The 18,646-nt window shown below is 40.5% G+C and overlaps 2 protein-coding genes across 9 annotated transcripts in view; one reads left to right on the forward strand and one right to left on the reverse strand.

Annotated features, from left to right (window-relative positions):
- Positions 1–5,109, forward strand: part of lama2 (laminin, alpha 2) — a 129,230-nt gene extending 124,121 nt beyond the window's left edge. For all 7 annotated transcript variants that reach the window (XM_026341336.1, XM_026341341.1, XM_026341339.1 and 4 more), the window contains 8 exons: positions 76–171; positions 285–365; positions 480–557; positions 653–731; positions 844–975; positions 1,169–1,299; positions 1,482–1,701; positions 3,176–5,109. In XM_026341336.1, the coding sequence (XP_026197121.1) occupies positions 76–171; positions 285–365; positions 480–557; positions 653–731; positions 844–975; positions 1,169–1,299; positions 1,482–1,701; positions 3,176–3,336 (978 nt within the window). In that variant the 3' untranslated portion in view covers positions 3,337–5,109. The remainder of the gene's footprint in view (positions 1–75; positions 172–284; positions 366–479; positions 558–652; positions 732–843; positions 976–1,168; positions 1,300–1,481; positions 1,702–3,175) is intronic.
- A 343-nt stretch (positions 5,110–5,452) lies between these two features.
- rgs6 (regulator of G protein signaling 6) overlaps positions 5,453–18,646 on the reverse strand; it is a 54,682-nt gene continuing 41,488 nt past the window's right edge. For both annotated transcript variants that reach the window (XM_026340793.1, XM_026340792.1), the window contains exons 5-18: positions 18,348–18,454; positions 16,699–16,750; positions 16,020–16,084; positions 15,728–15,804; positions 14,199–14,280; positions 13,952–14,026; positions 13,691–13,792; positions 13,312–13,373; positions 11,636–11,746; positions 10,982–11,107; positions 9,326–9,512; positions 7,684–7,773; positions 7,381–7,434; positions 5,453–6,738 (exon numbers count right to left, since the gene is read on the reverse strand). In XM_026340793.1, the coding sequence (XP_026196578.1) occupies positions 6,688–6,738; positions 7,381–7,434; positions 7,684–7,773; positions 9,326–9,512; positions 10,982–11,107; positions 11,636–11,746; positions 13,312–13,373; positions 13,691–13,792; positions 13,952–14,026; positions 14,199–14,280; positions 15,728–15,804; positions 16,020–16,084; positions 16,699–16,750; positions 18,348–18,454 (1,241 nt within the window). In that variant the 3' untranslated portion in view covers positions 5,453–6,687. The remainder of the gene's footprint in view (positions 6,739–7,380; positions 7,435–7,683; positions 7,774–9,325; positions 9,513–10,981; positions 11,108–11,635; positions 11,747–13,311; positions 13,374–13,690; positions 13,793–13,951; positions 14,027–14,198; positions 14,281–15,727; positions 15,805–16,019; positions 16,085–16,698; positions 16,751–18,347; positions 18,455–18,646) is intronic.

An 18,646-nucleotide genomic window follows, 5' to 3' on the forward strand; every position in this document is an offset into this window, starting at 1 on the left:
CTGTACAGAAGCTGATACAGGTTCATACTTGTGTCTACTTGTCACCTCTTAATTATGAACCTCTCTCTCCTACAGATCAAGGAAGGCCAAGTGTGTTTGGGTTATGATCTTGGTCATGGAAACATATCCGGCTGTGTTCCTTTCTCTATCAATGATGGGAACTGGCACAAGGTTATTGAAGTCCATTCAGTATATTATTCATCTTTTATTGTATATTTGATGTAGAGATGCTCGTCTTTTTCTTGTCCTTATTTCATCTGTCTGCCTATTGTCTGTCTTCTTAGATCCGCGTTACTCGCAATAAGCAAAGAGCTTTTCTTATTGTCGATGGACGTTACAGTAAACAGATGATCAGTCCAAAGAAGGTACTGGTTTATAAATGTTCTGCCTTGTAGTACGTAGTTACAAGCTTGTTAGTAGAATAGCTGTTATAACAAGTTTTTAAACTGTGGCATTAATAAATGATGTCTCCGTACCAGGCCGACCTGTTGGACGTGGTGGGAATGCTCTATGTTGGTGGACTACCACAAACCTACACTACTAAAAGGATAGGACCAGTAAGACACACACATTTAGTGTAGGATGCTGGATTTTAGCGATCAACTAAATGTTATTGTTCAACTGTCTCCACCCTCCCCATCTTTTCCTATAGATTCTCTATAGTATCAATGGATGCATCCGTAACCTTAAGATGGTGGGAGGTCCTGTGAGCACTAAAGCAGCCTCTACAGGTAGAATTTTGATTTTGTACACTTGTTAAATATGGTGCTATCATCAATAGGGGTTACTAGTTTATTTCATGTGTTCACTCCCTTCCTTTCTCCCCCCTCACTGTTTGTGTAGGTCCCTCTGAGGTTACCAGTGAGGACTTTCAACTGGACATGGCTGCACCCACTGCCCATCACATGGTGGGAAGGTGCTTTGTGGCAACGGAGACGGGGACATATTTTGATGGCACTGGTTTCCTGAAAGCAGGTGAGATACTAATATTGAGACACTGGTGATTCTTTGAGAAATCCAGACGTCATAAAACAGCAATTGTTATTATTATTATTGTATCTAGCAACAACTGATGACATGGTTAGTGTAGAGTAAGAAAGCATGGACAAATATATTTGTGTCTTGTTGTAAATCTATCAAATGATCTCTCTTCTCTTCTCTTATCTAGTCTCTCCCTACAGAGTGGGTCTAGATGTGTTGATAACATTAGAATTCAGAACCAGCAGAACAAACGGAGTGCTTTTGACCATCAGTAACCAAGTTAGCGATGGACTTGGACTTGAGATTGTCGAGGGCAAGGTACTGTATTTTGGAGAATATATTCGTTTGCTTCCTGGTAGAGATTTATTAGGGAAACAGCTATCAAATCTCATGACTAACACCTCTAGACCGTTCAAACATAGTCTTCGTTTTATTTGTAGAAATTAAAAGATCATGCTTTCTTTTGTTTGTTTGTTTATATGTCACTTCTTCTCCCCTAGTTGCTCTTCCATGTAGACAATGGGGCTGGACGCATCACAGCAGAGCACATGCCTGACGGTGAGGGCTTCTGTGACGGCCAGTGGCACTCCATCACAGCCAAGAAAGTTCGCCACAAGGTGGAGCTGGTGGTTGACGGGAAGCAGAGCCAAGCAGAGAGTCCGAATGTACGCTCCAACACATGTGACACCAATGACCCCATCTATATCGGAGGATATCCTGGTATGTCACACATTCCTAAAATGCTGAATGTTAAAATAATAATAATAATCACACCTACCTTTCTGAATCCGGTGACACTGCTGCAGCGGTTCAAAAACAAATCACTTAAAATTGAAACATTATTATGTACGATTCTGTTGGCGCTTTTGCAGCCACATACTGTACCATCTGCTAATCAATCGTTTGAATGAGGTAATTTAGGACTGGTCTAGTTGATGAGTTGAGAACAGATCTGCACTGAAACAAATAGGCAGAAAAGACAGACATTGCATTGACTTCTGGGCAAAGATTGTGATCCTGTGTTATTTGACGTTAAATAATTGCATGTTAATAAGGACTGTTTAGTAGGTTTGCATTGTGATTTCATTCTCCGTTTTAGTCTGGTCTTTAGCTTTTATAGTAATACATTTTACAAAACTTGCACTGGAGAAACATCTCATCAAATTGAGATGTCATTGCAGTGCAATATAAAAGACTGCTGTCTGCTTACTATCTGAGTCAGGATTCACGGTGGGTCCAACTGTGTGTTAATTGACAAACAGATTTAGATTTTGTTGTAATCACTATCAGCACTTAGATACCGATATCAAAGTGATGAATGCAACTTATTTAGAGGGAAAGTGCATCTGTGTTCTAAGTAGAAAGAAACTTTATGGTGAGCAAAGAATATCAGTCAAAGATAACACGGGCCACGTCCTTAGTTGTGCCTCAAAACCTACGTTAAGCAGTGAGTGAACACAAAGACAGCCTAGGACAACATTGTGTTCCAGTCACTTCAGGATGACTTTGTCACAATGTGGTCTATGACTTACATCTACTAACCAACCAATCAAAATGATGCACTTGAACACACTTCATTGTTTACAGCTGTAGTGTTGCAGATGGCTGGACGATTTCACACAGTACACGCTGCAGTAAATGACTAGATTTAAAACACAAAATGAAATCACAGTAAGAACCTACTAAGTAGCCAGTGTCAGAATGTAGTCACTGTAGGCACCAAATAACACATAATCAAGACTTATTTAGTCGATGTCAGTCATATGTAGTTAACTCTGTCTTTTAGTAATAACAGGAGCCAATTGCTGCCTTCTTTACTTCACACTGTGGACTGAAGTAGAAATTAATCCTTTCAAACAGCTGATTAGCAGCCTCCTTAAACTTTGTGAGGGCTGGGAAACTGTTGTTCTGTGTTTACTGTAATTGATACTGTGTGGACCTCCATATCTTTATGTCCTCAACGAGCCGGGCCTAACACTGTACCCAATGAGTCCCATAGGAACAGTAAATAGAGTATTGTGTATAGGGGTAGTTACATAGCTAAAATTAATTTATTTAAAACATCAGCCCTGCAATAAATCCTCCCTTTATGATTGGGGTACATTACATTTTCTTTAGCTTGCTATCCTGAAACTGCCAACTGAGGATCTATGTACACACACACAAACACACTCTTTCTCTCTCCACTTCACAGATGGAGTTCGTCAGGTCGCCCTCTCTACCAATGCTTCCTTCAGAGGTTGTATGAGGAACCTTAAAATCACCAAGGCTGCCAAGACCATGGACGTGCACTTCAACAAGGCTCTGGAGATTAAAGGAGTTCAGCCTCTCTCCTGTCCTGCTGTAGCTGCGTAACTGATGCCACAAAGCCACCTTTTCTCTGTTGGTTCCCCTAATATTTCTCCAGGAAGTTATACAGGTCTATAAGGTGTGACATTTTGGTCTTTAAAACCGCACTGGAAAGAATTATAGACAATTAATCTCCACATTATCATCAATACAAAGTTCTCCAACAGTGGGGAGAGTACTTCTAAGGGAACCCTGTGCTAATGTTACCTTAAGATCTCCAACCTTTATGTACTTTTAAACTGAGTAAGTAATTAAAACTACAATTTTCCGTTTTCTAGAGTAATTAAACTGGGAAATGTGGATCACTGCCTAACAATTTAGCATCTTTGTACCCTGAAATGGCACCAAGATGCAGAATCAATAAGCGATAAGGCCCATTTCAAATATCTGCATCTTGTTACTGATGGAGGATACTATTCTGTGTGGTTTATACCTAACCCAGTAAATTTATGTTCCCTCATCCACTGACACACCCAGATCTTATGTAAAGCAAAAGAGTGGTCAATAAATCCATAATGGCTACAAAGTGAGGTCTCACTGTGATAGTTTGTCCAAAGGAAGATGGCAGGTTAAAGGAAAGTTGACACTGAGACAGGTTTTACGTGCTGTAACATTATTTCTGACCATACAGGCCTTGAAGACATGCTTTCAAAGATGCTTTTTATCCAAAAGCCAAATGTAAAGCTTCCAAATGAAGCTCGTTACTAGATGTTTTACAAACTTACAATACTTTAGGTACAAAAAGCCCTGCTTTTGTTGTTTAAGTTTGGAAAGTATCTACTTGATCTATTTAAATCAGACTTCTAAAGCTTCATATTAGCTTTAGCACTTCTTACTTCAATCTCTTCATGCACAGTAAGAGTGATTACAGGTACTCAGTCTTCAAACTAATTATTCTTTGGAATAAGTGTTATGGTTTGAAGTCAGCAATTATACAGTATTATTCTACCAGTATCGCAAAAAGTTAGATTTTATTTCTGTGCTTTTCTAAATGTGTCCTACATAAACCTTGTTTAGCAAAATTGATTTTATAAAAAGTATATTTTATGTACAACAGAAAAACAGTTGTATTAAGTCACTAAAACTTGCAGATGATGAGTCTCTGCAGCAACAAAAGTGATAACAGTAGAATAAAAAAATTAATGAAATGGCAAAATCATTTCATGCCACAAAATGACAAATGTGCAAAGTTTAGCTAGTAATACAAACGTCTTGGATCAACAACAGTAAAACCACCAAGTGGATTTAATGTGACTATTTTCAGACACCACTTCTGTTGTTTTGTAGATGGTTAAATTAAAAAGTGGGCCAGTCAAAGGCTGTATCAATCATACGGACCTGCTAACTTTACTGATGACAATTTCCTGAGTAATGTTATATCAAACTAATAGCACAAGGTTTCTGCAGGACACTAATGACTCTTTTTGTTCTGCATAGTGTGACTGAAATACTGAAGCAGTTGTTTCCAAAATATAATCTTAAGCATCACGCAAATTGTCCTGTCCTTTGTGGAAAACGTACAGTCTGATTATTGGGCATACAGCTGTGATTAAATAAATAGAAATCCATCTGGAAGAGGAGTAGTGTTCCTGGACAGTACAACCTTCCTCAAGCTGTAACAAAGCAGTATTAATAAAGTGAAAACCTGAAAAAGCAAAGACTGCTTTCTACAGACACTCCATCAGATGGAGCTGTTGTACTTCAGAGTTACTGCAGCCACTTAACACTATCAAAAAACTCTGGTTATGAACTGTCCACTGCTGGATTTGCTAAAGTTTCAAGTTCGAGACCACCTACAGACTAATTATTTTGAATATTTTAATATTAGATTGCTAATATTAAAGCATATCATTCTGTTTTATTTTGACATTTCTTTTGTATACTGTGTCCAAAAGAGGGTTTTGTGCTTACTAAGATTATTTCCCAGTAAATGCTTTTTAGAGCAGTATGTGACTACAAAGAGCAGATCTGTTTGGCTTCATTACCCCAGGATTTTATTCTGGAAACCTGACATTTCATCCTTACACATGATGCAAGAGTGAATGTCTTTGCAGCTCCTGCAGAAAGTAAATGGAGATGTGAAATAATGAGCCAAATCCTTCTCTTTATTGTGCATTCCTCTTTTATTATTAGGGTCCACCTAACCTAACGTAACATGAAGAACAGCTAGAGGTCAGCCCACGAACTCGTGTGTGGCTACCTGAAGGTGGAATGTTGAGAAGGTAGAATAAAGGCTAACTGTATATCCACTCACTCATTTAAAGTAAAACACCTTCTTTGTGAGATGATCAGCATGTCTTTGTGTCTTCGTGACAACAACATCACTCCTCTGTCTGTTCAGTACAAGGCTTTAAGAAACCCCTGCTAAAAATAGACAACGTGCTTACAGTGGCAGTGGTACTGTATGAGACCATTCCTTTGGAAACAGATTAGAAATACATGTCCTCTCCACTGTATCATCTGATGAATTGCAAAAAACAAACTCCAAAGAATGTTTCAGCAAAATAAGAAAAGAATGTTTCCTATTTACCCGTTTTCCAGGCCGAGGTGAAGGATAACAAATTACATTGAAGATAGAATAAGTCTGTAATGAGCATAAAAACAGGCGTTAGCTTTTATGATTATGATACTGTGTGAACGGTAAATGCATTAAAACCATCTCAGCCAACACTGGACACACAGAGGATGTTGTTCTTGTGTCGGCCCACGTTAGGAGATGGATTAAAAAGCTCATGTCCTAAATAAAACATCTACATACTACTCCGCTTATTTAACCATTAAATCTGGAAGTCTGATATGGTCGTGTAGACAAAAAGCAAAAGTTCAGGTCGAGACTACAGATGTTCACTGTAACCTCTCCTCCAATCCTCATTCCCTTATATCATCCTAGTGAATGACACGAGATAAAATAGCCAGCTACAGTATTAATCTAAGTCTCATTGTGACATCAGTCAAGGCGTTCAAGCATCCTTGATTATGACTGAAAGTAAAACGGTAGCCTCTTCAGCTACAAGAATAACATAAGTTTAGAGAGTAGATAAAGAGACACGACACACACACTGGCGTGGTGCAGGCTTTTGAGTGGGAACCTCCTAAGAAGAGTAGAAATGTTTATCCTCTAAGCTGTGACAGCACCGTCTTGGTGTCAGGTCCGGTGACTTATTGCATGCTGTCTATCCCGTTAAACTGAGTGGGATGCGAGTTTTGGCGGTCGGGTTTCGGCAGTCGGAGCTCAGTTGGCGCCCTCACTCGCCTCCTACAGCCACACCCAAACACTCCAGGGTCCTTTTCCACCTGATCCCTGGGGGTAAGCAGCTCATCTGGGTATGGTTCCTCCTACTCCTGATCCAGGCCTTGTCAGGATGACTGCATGAGGCCCGTCAGCCGTTTGCCTGTCAGTGATTTGCCCTGCGAGCAATCAAAAGAAGAACAGTTGGTTCAAAAAAATAATGATGCGACAAACAAAGCTCCAAATCCAGTTATGTAGAACACAGCAATGTTCTTAATCATTAGTTATAATTTCACACTTCACACCAAGTCTTTCTTTTCTGTATTCTTCCTGCACCACCTCCTCTGTATTCCCTACAAGCAATTGTTTGTTCACAGTCGTACATGTGGACAAATTCATTAGTGCGACGAACAGCTTGTTCACCTCGGTTAATCACCAGACCATTCCTGGAAACCAATATTAGAAAATGTCCCCTCAGGGAAGGAGCCAAAGTGCAGCAGCAGTAGAAGTTTGAGTCTGGGTATCAGGAAGTGTTTGAATTAGTGAGCTAAGGCAGTAATTGCAATGAAACGTTAAAGTACAAATTGATTTGGATCATAAAAGTGAAGGTGAGCAGAACATTAAAAGCAAAGTAAGATAAAAAGAAAGCTAAAAGCCATTTAGTAACATCAGCTGTAATGACTTGTTTGGCTCCATAGCTCCTGGTTTGATCCCATAATAAGTAAGTCACAGAGATTTTTACAGCCCATGTTTGTTGGGTACTAGAAAACGTCATACTTTAATAAATAAAGAGGTACAGGCAGGCGCGACTGGACACTTACCACACTGCGAGTGAACTTCTCCAGGGAGGTGCGTCGCCCCTGCTCTGTTTCAGGCTGGTCAGTCCAAGTAGTGGAAGAAAAGGGGGAAAGAGTTCAACATTTCAGTCTATGTAGAAGATAAATATTAAAATACATCCCAGACACACAGTTCAACAAATAATTACAACTTATAGACATGACTTCTAATCTCAAATGTTGTGCTGAAGTTATGAGACTTGGCAAAAACTGGATGATGTGCATTATTTAGAGAAAGGTCACGCCCTTTACTAAGTGACCTTGGTGAGTACACGTGTCTCTACGTACTTTCTTCCTCGCCATCAGCAGGTCCTGGTATACGTTGGAGCGCAGGAAGCGTGTGTAGCTGTCACTTTTCATCAGTTTGTAGATGTGGTCCTGAGTGGAGACAGAGAGAGTTCACAGACATGTGAGTGTAAATGCTCTCAGGAGGAGGAGGACGGGTAGTTCCCAGTCATACGGCTGCGCTAATGATGTGCAAAACTACAGTAGCAACAGCCAGTGAGGGAGAGAGGTGGCAGTAGCTTATTGCCAACATACTCCTCTTAAGCCTGTAACAGGAGAAGACGTTTTGATGGACAACGGCTCCACCTGAGGGTATTTCTTTAGAAATCAATCTGCAATACAAACCCACTAGTTGGAGTAAGACAGACAGTGTGGGATAGAGTTTCTGAAGATGCAGCACTGACAACTAAAAGGATGAATGACACTTAAAATCGACGCTGCAGCACTGAAGAGAGAACACGTGAGCAGGAAACATGTCATTACTCACACTTATATCTTTGACCTCAACGAGGAAAATTATCCATCTGGAGCCTATTATACTTGACGAGGAAACCCCGGTGCACATAAAATGGCATTTGAATTGAAATATTTGACATGTTGGGAAATACTTTTTCTTACTTTCTTGGGTTGGATGAAAAGATTGACACCACCTGACTCGTGCATGAGGCACAAGTCGCTAATTGTTTTTACACAGCTACCAGATTGAACATGTTAATAGGCGAGATTTAGACTCATTTAAGTGAGATGTTTTGATGAGCTCATCTGTCAACCCACCTCCTACAGAGTCTATAGCACCCCCAGTCTGAAAGGGATGACTACAAAATGACTACAAACAAGCCTGTCATGTTGTTTCCATTTCCTGCATTTGTTGTGTGTCTACTTTTAGTTATCAGGACAGTTTTTGATCATCGTCTTCAGTGATTTCCTCCCTTTTAATCCTTGTTGTCTCTTTGGGATCATATTTCATCTATTTGTCTTTTAATAGAGTTCTGTGACCTTCAGACGAGCAACATTAGCCACCTCATACAAAAGCTCTGACCCAGGAGCTCCCAGGTCTCTTGAGCCCGTGGGCCTGTGTCCACTTTGCCTGTTTGGTAATTCAACCATAATAAGTTAGTCATAATAAGTGGGTCCTGTCCAGGGTCGACCACACCATCTCCTGCCCAATGTACTTTGAACTTTGAATAGTTAAGGACAGTTTAATAAGTAGTTTGAAATAAGATGGTCAATAGTTTATTCCTTATTTTATAAAGAGCCCGACCTTACTCTTTACAGTAAATTCAACATGTGTGTCCTTTATGTGTATTACTGAATTTCAATCCAGACAGACTGGTTCACATTTTAGCTGACACATCAGAATACCCTTGATCTCCCATTTGAAAATCATTTCTAAATGCCATTTGTAGAAATTGTTATTCCTGTGCGTCGGCGTGAATGTTAAAGAGATTTTACATGTACTGTGTTTGATTCACATTTACTTCAAGTTCCCTATGAAATTAAAACTGAGCGTTCAAATTGGAGTCCCTGCAGGTTTGATGTGGCGTCCACAGCGAAATGAGGGATGATAGTATACTACTTAGATAGAGGCCTGGAGAATGAGAGTGATGGGTTTTGAATATCAACTTGTCGTGTCGTGTATTCCCACCTGTGCATCCTCGTAGCTGTATCGTCCAGGGTCTTTCAGGTTCTGGCTGGTGCGTTCATAGCTGTGGGAGTCGAGATTGATGGAGCTGGGTGCTCCCTCTGCCAGGAACTCCGCCCAAATGTCCTGTGCCCTCTGTGCAACATCCTGCTGGGGCATCCTTTTCAGGTCCTGCACGGCCAACCAGAACCTAGAAAAGCAGAAGTCGTATACATCATGATTAGGGGCCTAAGCGTATTGAAGTCTCTTCCACATACCAGTTATTATTTGTCAGTAAGATGAAGAGATTGACTGAAAACATACTGTGAACATGAATCTTTTATTCTATTAGGTTTTAAAATATTGTATTTCTTAAAAGTAGCACAAAATCTTTAAGCCGGGACATTTACACTTACAGTAAATCACTTTTTTAACACTACAGTTTGTCTATTAGCTGTTAAACACCAGAGGCAGCAGAGAGCCATTAGCTGTCTGCTCCCAATATTAGTCTGTATCTATATTGATCTGTGGACTGCTTCAGCAATATAGAGAGAAACACCACTGGGATCAGGTTTTCTCTCTCTCTCTCACTCACTGTCACTCTCATTTTGTGTAGTGCTCCCTCGTAAAAACCAAAAGCAATTAAAGGCCTGGCACAGGAGAAGAAGAGATAGATAGCCTGGAGAGCCTGTTGTGTGCGAGGGTGTGTTGTTTGGGGGATTTATTTCATCTGTTCGAGCAGCGATTGATTTTCAGCTGTAAAATGAGGAGAAGGTGGCTGCATGACTGGATGATGGAGTTCAGATGTAAATCCGAGACGAGGTCGATGTGAAATTTGACAAAATTCAAACTGATTATTTGCCGTCAACCTGACAAAACAACAGCTAGAGAGCATGTAGTGAGCTATGGAGCGGATATTGATCACTGATCAGTGCTTTGTGCTTCAGATTTTGCTTTACTTCCACAGAGCCAGGCTTTATTTCCATCTCTGCCTGTTTCCTGTCATTATGCTTTAGCTAAGCGAGCTGGCAGCTGGCTGTAACTCCATCCAACACATTACAAGAAATAATCAATGTCATTGACTGATTCTCATCCAACTCTTAGCAGAAAATCAAGTACGCTTAATTCTCAAAATATTGAACTATTCCTTTTAGAATTAAAACATGTAAATTCCTAATTTAAAATAAAGATTAATATATTTTACATGTAACACAGGTACTGCTTTAGCCAAGCACTGCAACAGAACTAGAGCAAGATACTGCAAAAGTAGAATTTTATTACCTGTCTTGTATTATTGCTCTGAACTAATCTCTTCATACTGTAGCTATGAATATTTCCAGCTCATAAATTCATTTTAAGTTATAAAATCCTTTCCAAAAAAAAAAAAAAAAACTGTTACAGATGCTCCATGTTGAGCAAAAAACATAAATTAATTATACGTCCAAGGGAAATTACATTTTTCCACAAGAGTGTGTTTTGGCTGTTTTTAGAGTGGTGAAAGCATCTGAGTGTTGTTTAACCACAGTGAGAACCACGAGTGAAAATGCATGATCAGCACTGCTGTGACGGTCCATAGAGAATCATAGGGGAAAAATAAAAAGCAAATAAAACTTAAAAATATCACCATCTAAAAATCACCACAACCATGTGAACGAGCAAAAGGTTGCAGACGGTGCCTACCGCAGGTTTTCTGAACTAAACTCCGACTCCAGAAATTTGAGGAAGAGCTCCTGTCCTGCTGGATCCTTCAAGGCCTCTTCCAGAGAGAAGCCCCACTTCTTCACCCTCTGTTGACTGGGCTCCTTACTGGGACGTGAAGAGAGACACAGACAGTGTAAACATCTACCTGAAGCTGCCGCACGAAGGTCAGGATTTATTTAACACAGAGAAATAATGGAGAGAGGCTCAGTGTTGGGAGAGCTGACGAAGGGCTGATGTTGAGGTCTTGAAAGCTGTATGAATATGTCAGTCTAAAAACCAATTCTCCTGTCCTACTACTAATTAATCAATTCAGCTGAATGATTAAGTTGCATTAGGCACATTTAATTCCTGCATAATTCAACGACAACACTTAAGCTCAGCACCTTCACATCTTGAGGCAACTCAATGAATAATCAATCATTTGACAGCATCCTATATTTGATTGATTTTGTAAGATGAATGATCTCAGAAGTTCCTTTACTGCATCAGTAAATGGCCAATCACTCAAATTAATTACCTGTAAATATCTGGCACTATTCAATAAATCAATAAAAGAGGCTTTTCAGGAAGATGACTTTGGTACTACTCGAGTGCGTGAAATTCCACCCAACACTCCTTTGTGTGTGTTTGTACCTGGCCTCCAGATCCCAGAAGGAGGGATCATCACTGGTCCACGGGTTGGATGGTTCAGGTGATATCAAAAACGGGTCATACTCCATGTACTGCTCAGTGTAGGATATCAGACTGGCAGGTAAAGACAGAACAGAACAGTGAGGATAAAGGTTTAACAGTGACATTTTGACCATTAATATTTTGATTGTTCACCTCATAATTAAAATTTTCAGCTCAGGAGCAAACAGAGTAATTTATGAAAAAGAGTTTGCTAATCACAAACATCTGCTCTGAAAACCAAAAAGAGCGACAGTCTGAGTTAAATAGGAACTGAGACGCAGTGAAGCAGGAAAGGCATCAACAGCAGCAGGAAATGCTTTCATGCTCACAGCTTCAACAGTACAATATGTAAAGTAAGTACATATACACACACTTCATGGCCAAGCAGTATCAACATAATCAATATAAATTAACAGATTATTTCTTAGCTAAGCTAATATCTTCAAGTTGTTCAAAAATTACATTCGCAGTACAAAAGCTTTGATTTAGTGTAATCCAACAAATGCCACCTAATTCTACTGTAAATGATTCCACACTACAATAAAAAACACACAAATCATTCCACTGAACAACTATGTACAGGATTTCAAACGATGACAGTGGATACATTTATGGTACAGGGTAAACAGTCCTTGTAAATCAGAAGCTTAGGAAATCAGGACCACGGACAGCAACAGCACGAGCAGGATCCACTGAATCAGATGCTCTGAGCTCGGTCGGGTTCTTTCTGAATTGTACGGCAGCACATCAGCAAGCAAAACATTCACTCGAGCTCATTAAAGAGGACGCCAAAGCAGGTAAATAAGACCAGACAAGGACATTATTATGAGCAAACTAAATGTTTTGAGCCACCAAGAGGAAATCGTTTTACTACACTTGCTTTATATCACCATCTATAAACCGGCGCACCCAACGTGAATCCATCAGGTAAGAGAACAACAATAAAAATCAAACCTCTGAGTAACTGAGTGAGTGTTCAATATCCATCATCGGGCTTCTTCCTAGTATTTATCTGGAAGTATTTATCATGACGTAAAAGACTTTGCAATTGCACATACTGTATGTACAATGACAGTTGAAGGACGTTGTGAAAGCTGGTTTATTTATTTATTTATTTTTATTTTTTTCTGTATGACTCTGAGTTTGGCAGTACACACTGTTTAGACTGCAGAGAGCAAATTGGGCACTAAAGTAAAAGTGAACCAAGCATCAACAAACTGCGACTGACGACCATGTTAGGAAGTGATTTTGAATCTGGATCAAACCTGCTACAACACTAAGTATTCACTCGCTAAAGAGTGAGTGAGTGGTTTTTGTCGTTGTTGTTGTTAAGAACACCGTCATCCACCATGATTAATGTTGTACACCATGTTGTTCCATGCAGCATTTGGGTTAAATCCCCCAGACTTTCTGCTCTGCTGAGCACCAATTAAAGTCAGGAGGTTAAAGGGTCGCGCAGGCCGAGCAGCCAAACCAGCCCCCAGTAATACGTTTTTCTGCTCTGCTGGGATGTCATGGCTGTCCTGACTGACTGAGCAGAGGATAGAGGCAGGGAAGCAAACACAGATGTGTCTCAACCACATGTCGGGGACAGGGTATTTGTAACACATACAGTCGATGAGAAAAATGAGTTTTACCTTTCAGCAACTTTAGACATCTTCATACAGTGGCGGTCTAGTTGGGTGTTCAGGAATAAGATCTGAAAGAGGAGGAGACTACAGTCAGAGTGTGGACGCTGGTGTTAGAGCAGAACAGCAATCAAGGCAAAAGAGCTTTTGTTAGAGCTACAATTCCTTATAATCAAGAGGTATCTTCCCCAACCTCAAACCTTCCATTGTAATCTATTTGTGTTGATGAGCTTCTTATTTATTGTGTAAAGCAATTTCCCTTTGTGCTGAAAATCAATACAGCCGATTTCTTCTGCATTTCAGACTGCACAACACCAACGTGGAGGTTTTCTTATGTGCCGCCATCATTTTAACGTTTTGTTCAGCAGTGCTCGGTGTTTAGTCGTACCTCTTTCTCCACATCCTCCTTGGTGCCCTTCCTGCAGTGATGTGACGGGGTATGCATGGGACTGTGCGACTGTGTTCCTTCCTCTGCCAAACCGTACACTGACTGAGGTCGTTTGAACATGGTGATGAGCAAAGACCAAGAGAAGAGCGGTAATAGAGAGAGAGAGATTGTGTGTTTAATATTCACCGTGGTTTCTTTCATATTTCACTTTCAAGGACTTTTGAAGGATTAGCATCACTCTTCAGTCTCCGACATTCGTACCTTCTTAACTCTGTGAGGGTTCTTCATTCGTCTGCATTTCCTGATGTCCATCTCTGTGGTATTAACACATCCAGGCTGCAAAAAAATACAAGTCAAAACAAAATTATCACAGTCAACACTGGTATTTCTGCTTTATTTTATAGGAAACCCAGAGACAGCTGTGGGAGGATGCTGGAGAAAAGGCAGAGAAAGAGGAAGAAAGGTAAGGTAGGCAAATACAATCTCACATGCACCGACAGAGGCTTACCACAGGTCTGTGGACATCCCAGAAGGCTCTCTCCTGGCTGTCAAGAATCTTCCTCTCAGTTTTATCCTTTTTCCTGTCTATCCTGCAGATGAAATCAGTCAGTGAGAGAAACCCTGCAGCTTTGCGGGTATCAGCATTCGATGTAGCAGTTGAATCGGGGCGGAAGGATAAGGGAAGAGACTAGAGATTAGAAAGTTGAGAATGTCCATCAATTTTAACAATATTGAAGTTCATGTGCTCAAGGTTTAGTTCTGGTTCCTGCACCCGTCTTCTCTGTGTGGGCACTGTTCACAGTCACTGGTGTGTAAATACCGCTGCTCTCTTGTCCTAACAGGAGCTGCTCTTGTACTTCTACTGTGCAATGCTGCTCAAGCTGCATCCACTGCTGTGCCTTTATTTGGAAACAGCTGCACATCTTGATAGATTGTCATTTCCAGATGATACAATGAAATCTGGTACCACAGTTTAACCATTAAATAACAGAGGAAAGTCCTCAAGTAGTGGACATGAGTAAAGTTTTCATTTTAGAGCTGTGTGCTTTGCACCTTATTACATTTAGAGTTAATTGTATCTGTACAACACTTTCCTTCATCCTGGTCTGAATGCAGAATAACGACCAAATTACTTGCAAATACAATGACCACCAGCTTGGATCTTTCCTCTGTGTGCTTATACGGGCTGACTCACAGCAGGTTGCACTTTGAGCTCGGACTCCTGTGATCTCAGCTCCTCATATGTTTTCAGGTAGTCTGACCCTTTAGACCCGATCTCTTGCATCCAAAACACTTTGATATTGAAGGGAGTCAAAACTAAATAAAGGGGGAAGAACTACTACTACTACTATAAATTACACAATACAGTCGATTAAATTAGCAACACATTGGCTGCAGCTCCAAAATTTATCACATTCGAAAATCAATAAATACCATAAACTCATTTAACTGTTCCGGATTATGTTGATAACTGTTATTCTTGTACTTTTTGCATCTGCATCTTAGTTTGCTTCACAAACAGAGCATCAGAACGGCTGTCCTGTCTGTCTTTTACTGTCTTGACAGCATGCTGGTAAAAAATGTTCCTATTCCATCGTGATATTCTTCTGATAGGATATATTCCTGAATGCACAATAGATCAAATTTTGAAAAACGACTTGTGTAAAGGTAAGTGACAACATGAAGCATCGTAGGTCCTGTCGTCATCTTTTCCCTCGTCCGTTTCCATTTTCAAATCGACACGTTATAAAAGCATGCCGTCTGTCACGGTTGGCTTAAAAAAAGACTTATTATGTAATATACCTGAGAAACATAAAAGGAACAGCCCTGTTGTGCCCTGATCCTGCTGATAGGTGGTCTTTGTGTGAAACTCCATTACAGGAGGATTAATGGAATCTGTCAGAACCATTCACCGATGGTGATATGTGATGTCACGCTGAAATTATACTGTATAGTTTGTCTTTTACCTCGGGTGTGAATGACATCACTGCGTGCATTGTAGTTGCGTGTGTTGCCGTGGTAACAGCGTGCACTTACTTGACCTGGGCCTCAGCCTGCATGTAGATAAACTCCCACTTTCTGGCAAAGGCTCTCTGCAGCCTGGCTAGGTTCTCCTGAAAGAGAGAAGATAAAGACACAGACACTTGATTTGATTACAAATATACAAATATAGCAGGAAGTAAAAACATGTTCGTATTAATAAAGAATTCAAACAAACTTTTAAACAACTCCATGGGTTTGAATGTTTAAATGTGAAGCTTTGCGCCCCAAACTTGACGGACTGATCAATACTGAGAAATAATAGCTTAGAGGAACATTTAGCACTCACTGCCTCATAATCTGCCAGCTCCAGCCTGGTCTTATTCTGCATGGTCCGCTTGCACAGGTAGATGGCTGAGAGAAACAGAGAGAGACACTAAAGACTGGGGTTCAGCTCAGTCGGTACAGGTCAGAGAGAAACCAACATGTCAGTCCAGCCCTACTGTGAAATATTTAATTGGTTGCCACGTTTAGCCCCTCTTAAAGCTGTGCGTGTACAGTATGGTGCTGTACAAACAGACGGTTTCCACTTATTTCTGTCTCAAAGATGAACATCGTGGGAGCTCTGAAGTCAAGCTATAAATATGCGCTCACCACTGCACAGTCATACGTTTACTTTTTCATTTAATGAGATGTTCCTCAGGGAAGATAATACATGGTCTGGAAAAAACATAGAAGTGCTGTTTTAGGACTTGAATTAGAATTTGAATATACAGCTACTGTTTTTTTTATTGATTGTATAGTTTAACATTTTATAATAACCATTAGGAGCAGTTTGTAATTTAACTATCGACTCACTGACACTGATTCACCTCCAATACAATAAAGCGTTGAACTCTTTGTGCCATGCACTGGTGCTATATTACTATTTACAACTTGTTCTTTAAAGCACAAGGGATGACATGTTTGCTTTCAAGCTAAAGCACAAATTAATTACATCTAATTGCACAGAATGCTTTCTGTCTCACCGTAGTCTGTGTTTTCAGGCTCCCAGCAGTTCGACGGCCAGAAGTACGGCGCCTGAGAACAAAGTGAAAAAGTGGCGGCAGACAGACAGTGATGCTACATTACTCCTTCACATGTGCCGAGATTCACAAACTGGCATCTGTCATCAAAAATCTGGTCAGAACAAAGCAACTAAATGCACTTTCCAAACTTCCTGATGACAATGACCTTTACGAGACACAGCGGTGCGCGTGATTACCTCGCATCTCTATCTGAGCAATCAAAATATTTTTATTATCAAGATTGAACAAATTCAGAACAGCTGACTCCTGAAACTTTCCCCTCCGTAACAGGCGTCCTGGGGTGTTGGAGAGACGTGGGAGTGCTGCAAGCAACACAATTAAATGAGAAGTGATGAAAGCTGCAAGATAAACAATGGGAAAGCTGAACAATAAAGCCAGCAGGCAAAGAACAGATGTTGATAGGAATGTTATTTGACATAGCTCCAGTTTTAAAACCCATCTTTTGTAGTTTCAATGAGGAGGGATATTACATGGTGTTTTGTTTTTCCTTCTCTGCATTCCTCTTTGTCTTACACTTAATTTGCCTCGAAAATGAAATGCTAATGAACAGTGATTATCTTTATGAAGCTTTGCTGCTATGGCAAACAGCCCTCCTCCTCCTCCGTCTCTTGTCGGATCCTCCACTTCGTTTTGGAGGAAGAAAACCAAGGTTAAAACACAACAATGCAAACTGTCATCTGGTTTAATTAAACTGCTCCGGCGGAGAATGAGTCCTCAACAAAACTGGGTGCACAGGAAGGAATAAGATGCGACAGAGATCATTCTAATCTGGCCACACGCCTCACCACCACTCCCCACTGAGGAATTTGAAAACATAGTTTCCTCTTTTTTAATTAGGAATTTCAGGATAGAAACGGTGACGCATAATTAATCTGTGACTTCAGTCTTATCTGTGAACTGTGAAGGAGGAGTGAAATGTCGCGGACACTTGGCATTCTTCTTAGTCCCTTGGTGTCTCCTAAGTAATTCTAACGTGGTGTACTACTCTACTATACTGAGTCTCTCTGTCAGCCTCTTGGTAGCTGCCTACTCAGCCCAAACCCAGATCTGCTTTCTGAATATTTTAACAGATCACTATTCATTTTTAATCGGGTCACAGGATCCCAACATAGTACTAAAGAAGCTGTAGACAAGACGAGGCCTTTGTAGGATTGTTCCATAATAGAACATGTACTTTACAACTGCTGTGTGGGGTCCTTATCAAAGTTAGCACCCCCACAGTCTGTATAACCTTTAGTGAACTGGGCATCATCTTTCAGACTAATGCAGGATGAAGGAGGTCTTAGTTTGAGCTTTGGTCTGTTAAAAAAGGCAAAAGACAATTTGCAATAATTGGAGAACAAACTGAAATCTATTAATAGAACACGTAGAACTGTGGGCCCCAAAACTTACAACGTCTTACAACTACAACTACAACAGTGATGAGACCAAAATGATGGAACAGCCGAGAGGAACATGATTAAGTGCAAAGACGTATTTTATACAATAGATCTTCTAGCTTATATGTTGGTGGTGCTTCAGTTTTCCTTCCTGTCTTTCTTTGGGCTGATTGCTGAATCTACACATTCACCATCTGGAGTCCAGCTCACCTGAAAGCGGTAGAAAGTGCCGTCGTCTTTGAGGGAGAGGACGTGGTCCGAGATTGGGAAGAAGTACCCCTGAGCTGCGATTAGACTCCCAATGTGCATGGCTTCAGCTGTGAACGCATCAGAACAAGGAGTACAGATACAAGATACGATCATTTCACACTGAAGATCACATGTTCCCTCCTCGAAATGTTACCATTAACAGTTTTGCCCACAAAGTAAACTGTGATGCCTCTTGAAGCTTTCTTGAAGGATTCGGCCCTGACGTATCTTGGATGTACACGGATGACTCAATGAGTGAC

Source organism: Anabas testudineus, chromosome 24, assembly GCF_900324465.2.
Source record: "Anabas testudineus chromosome 24, fAnaTes1.2, whole genome shotgun sequence".
Taxonomy (NCBI): domain Eukaryota; kingdom Metazoa; phylum Chordata; class Actinopteri; order Anabantiformes; family Anabantidae; genus Anabas; species Anabas testudineus.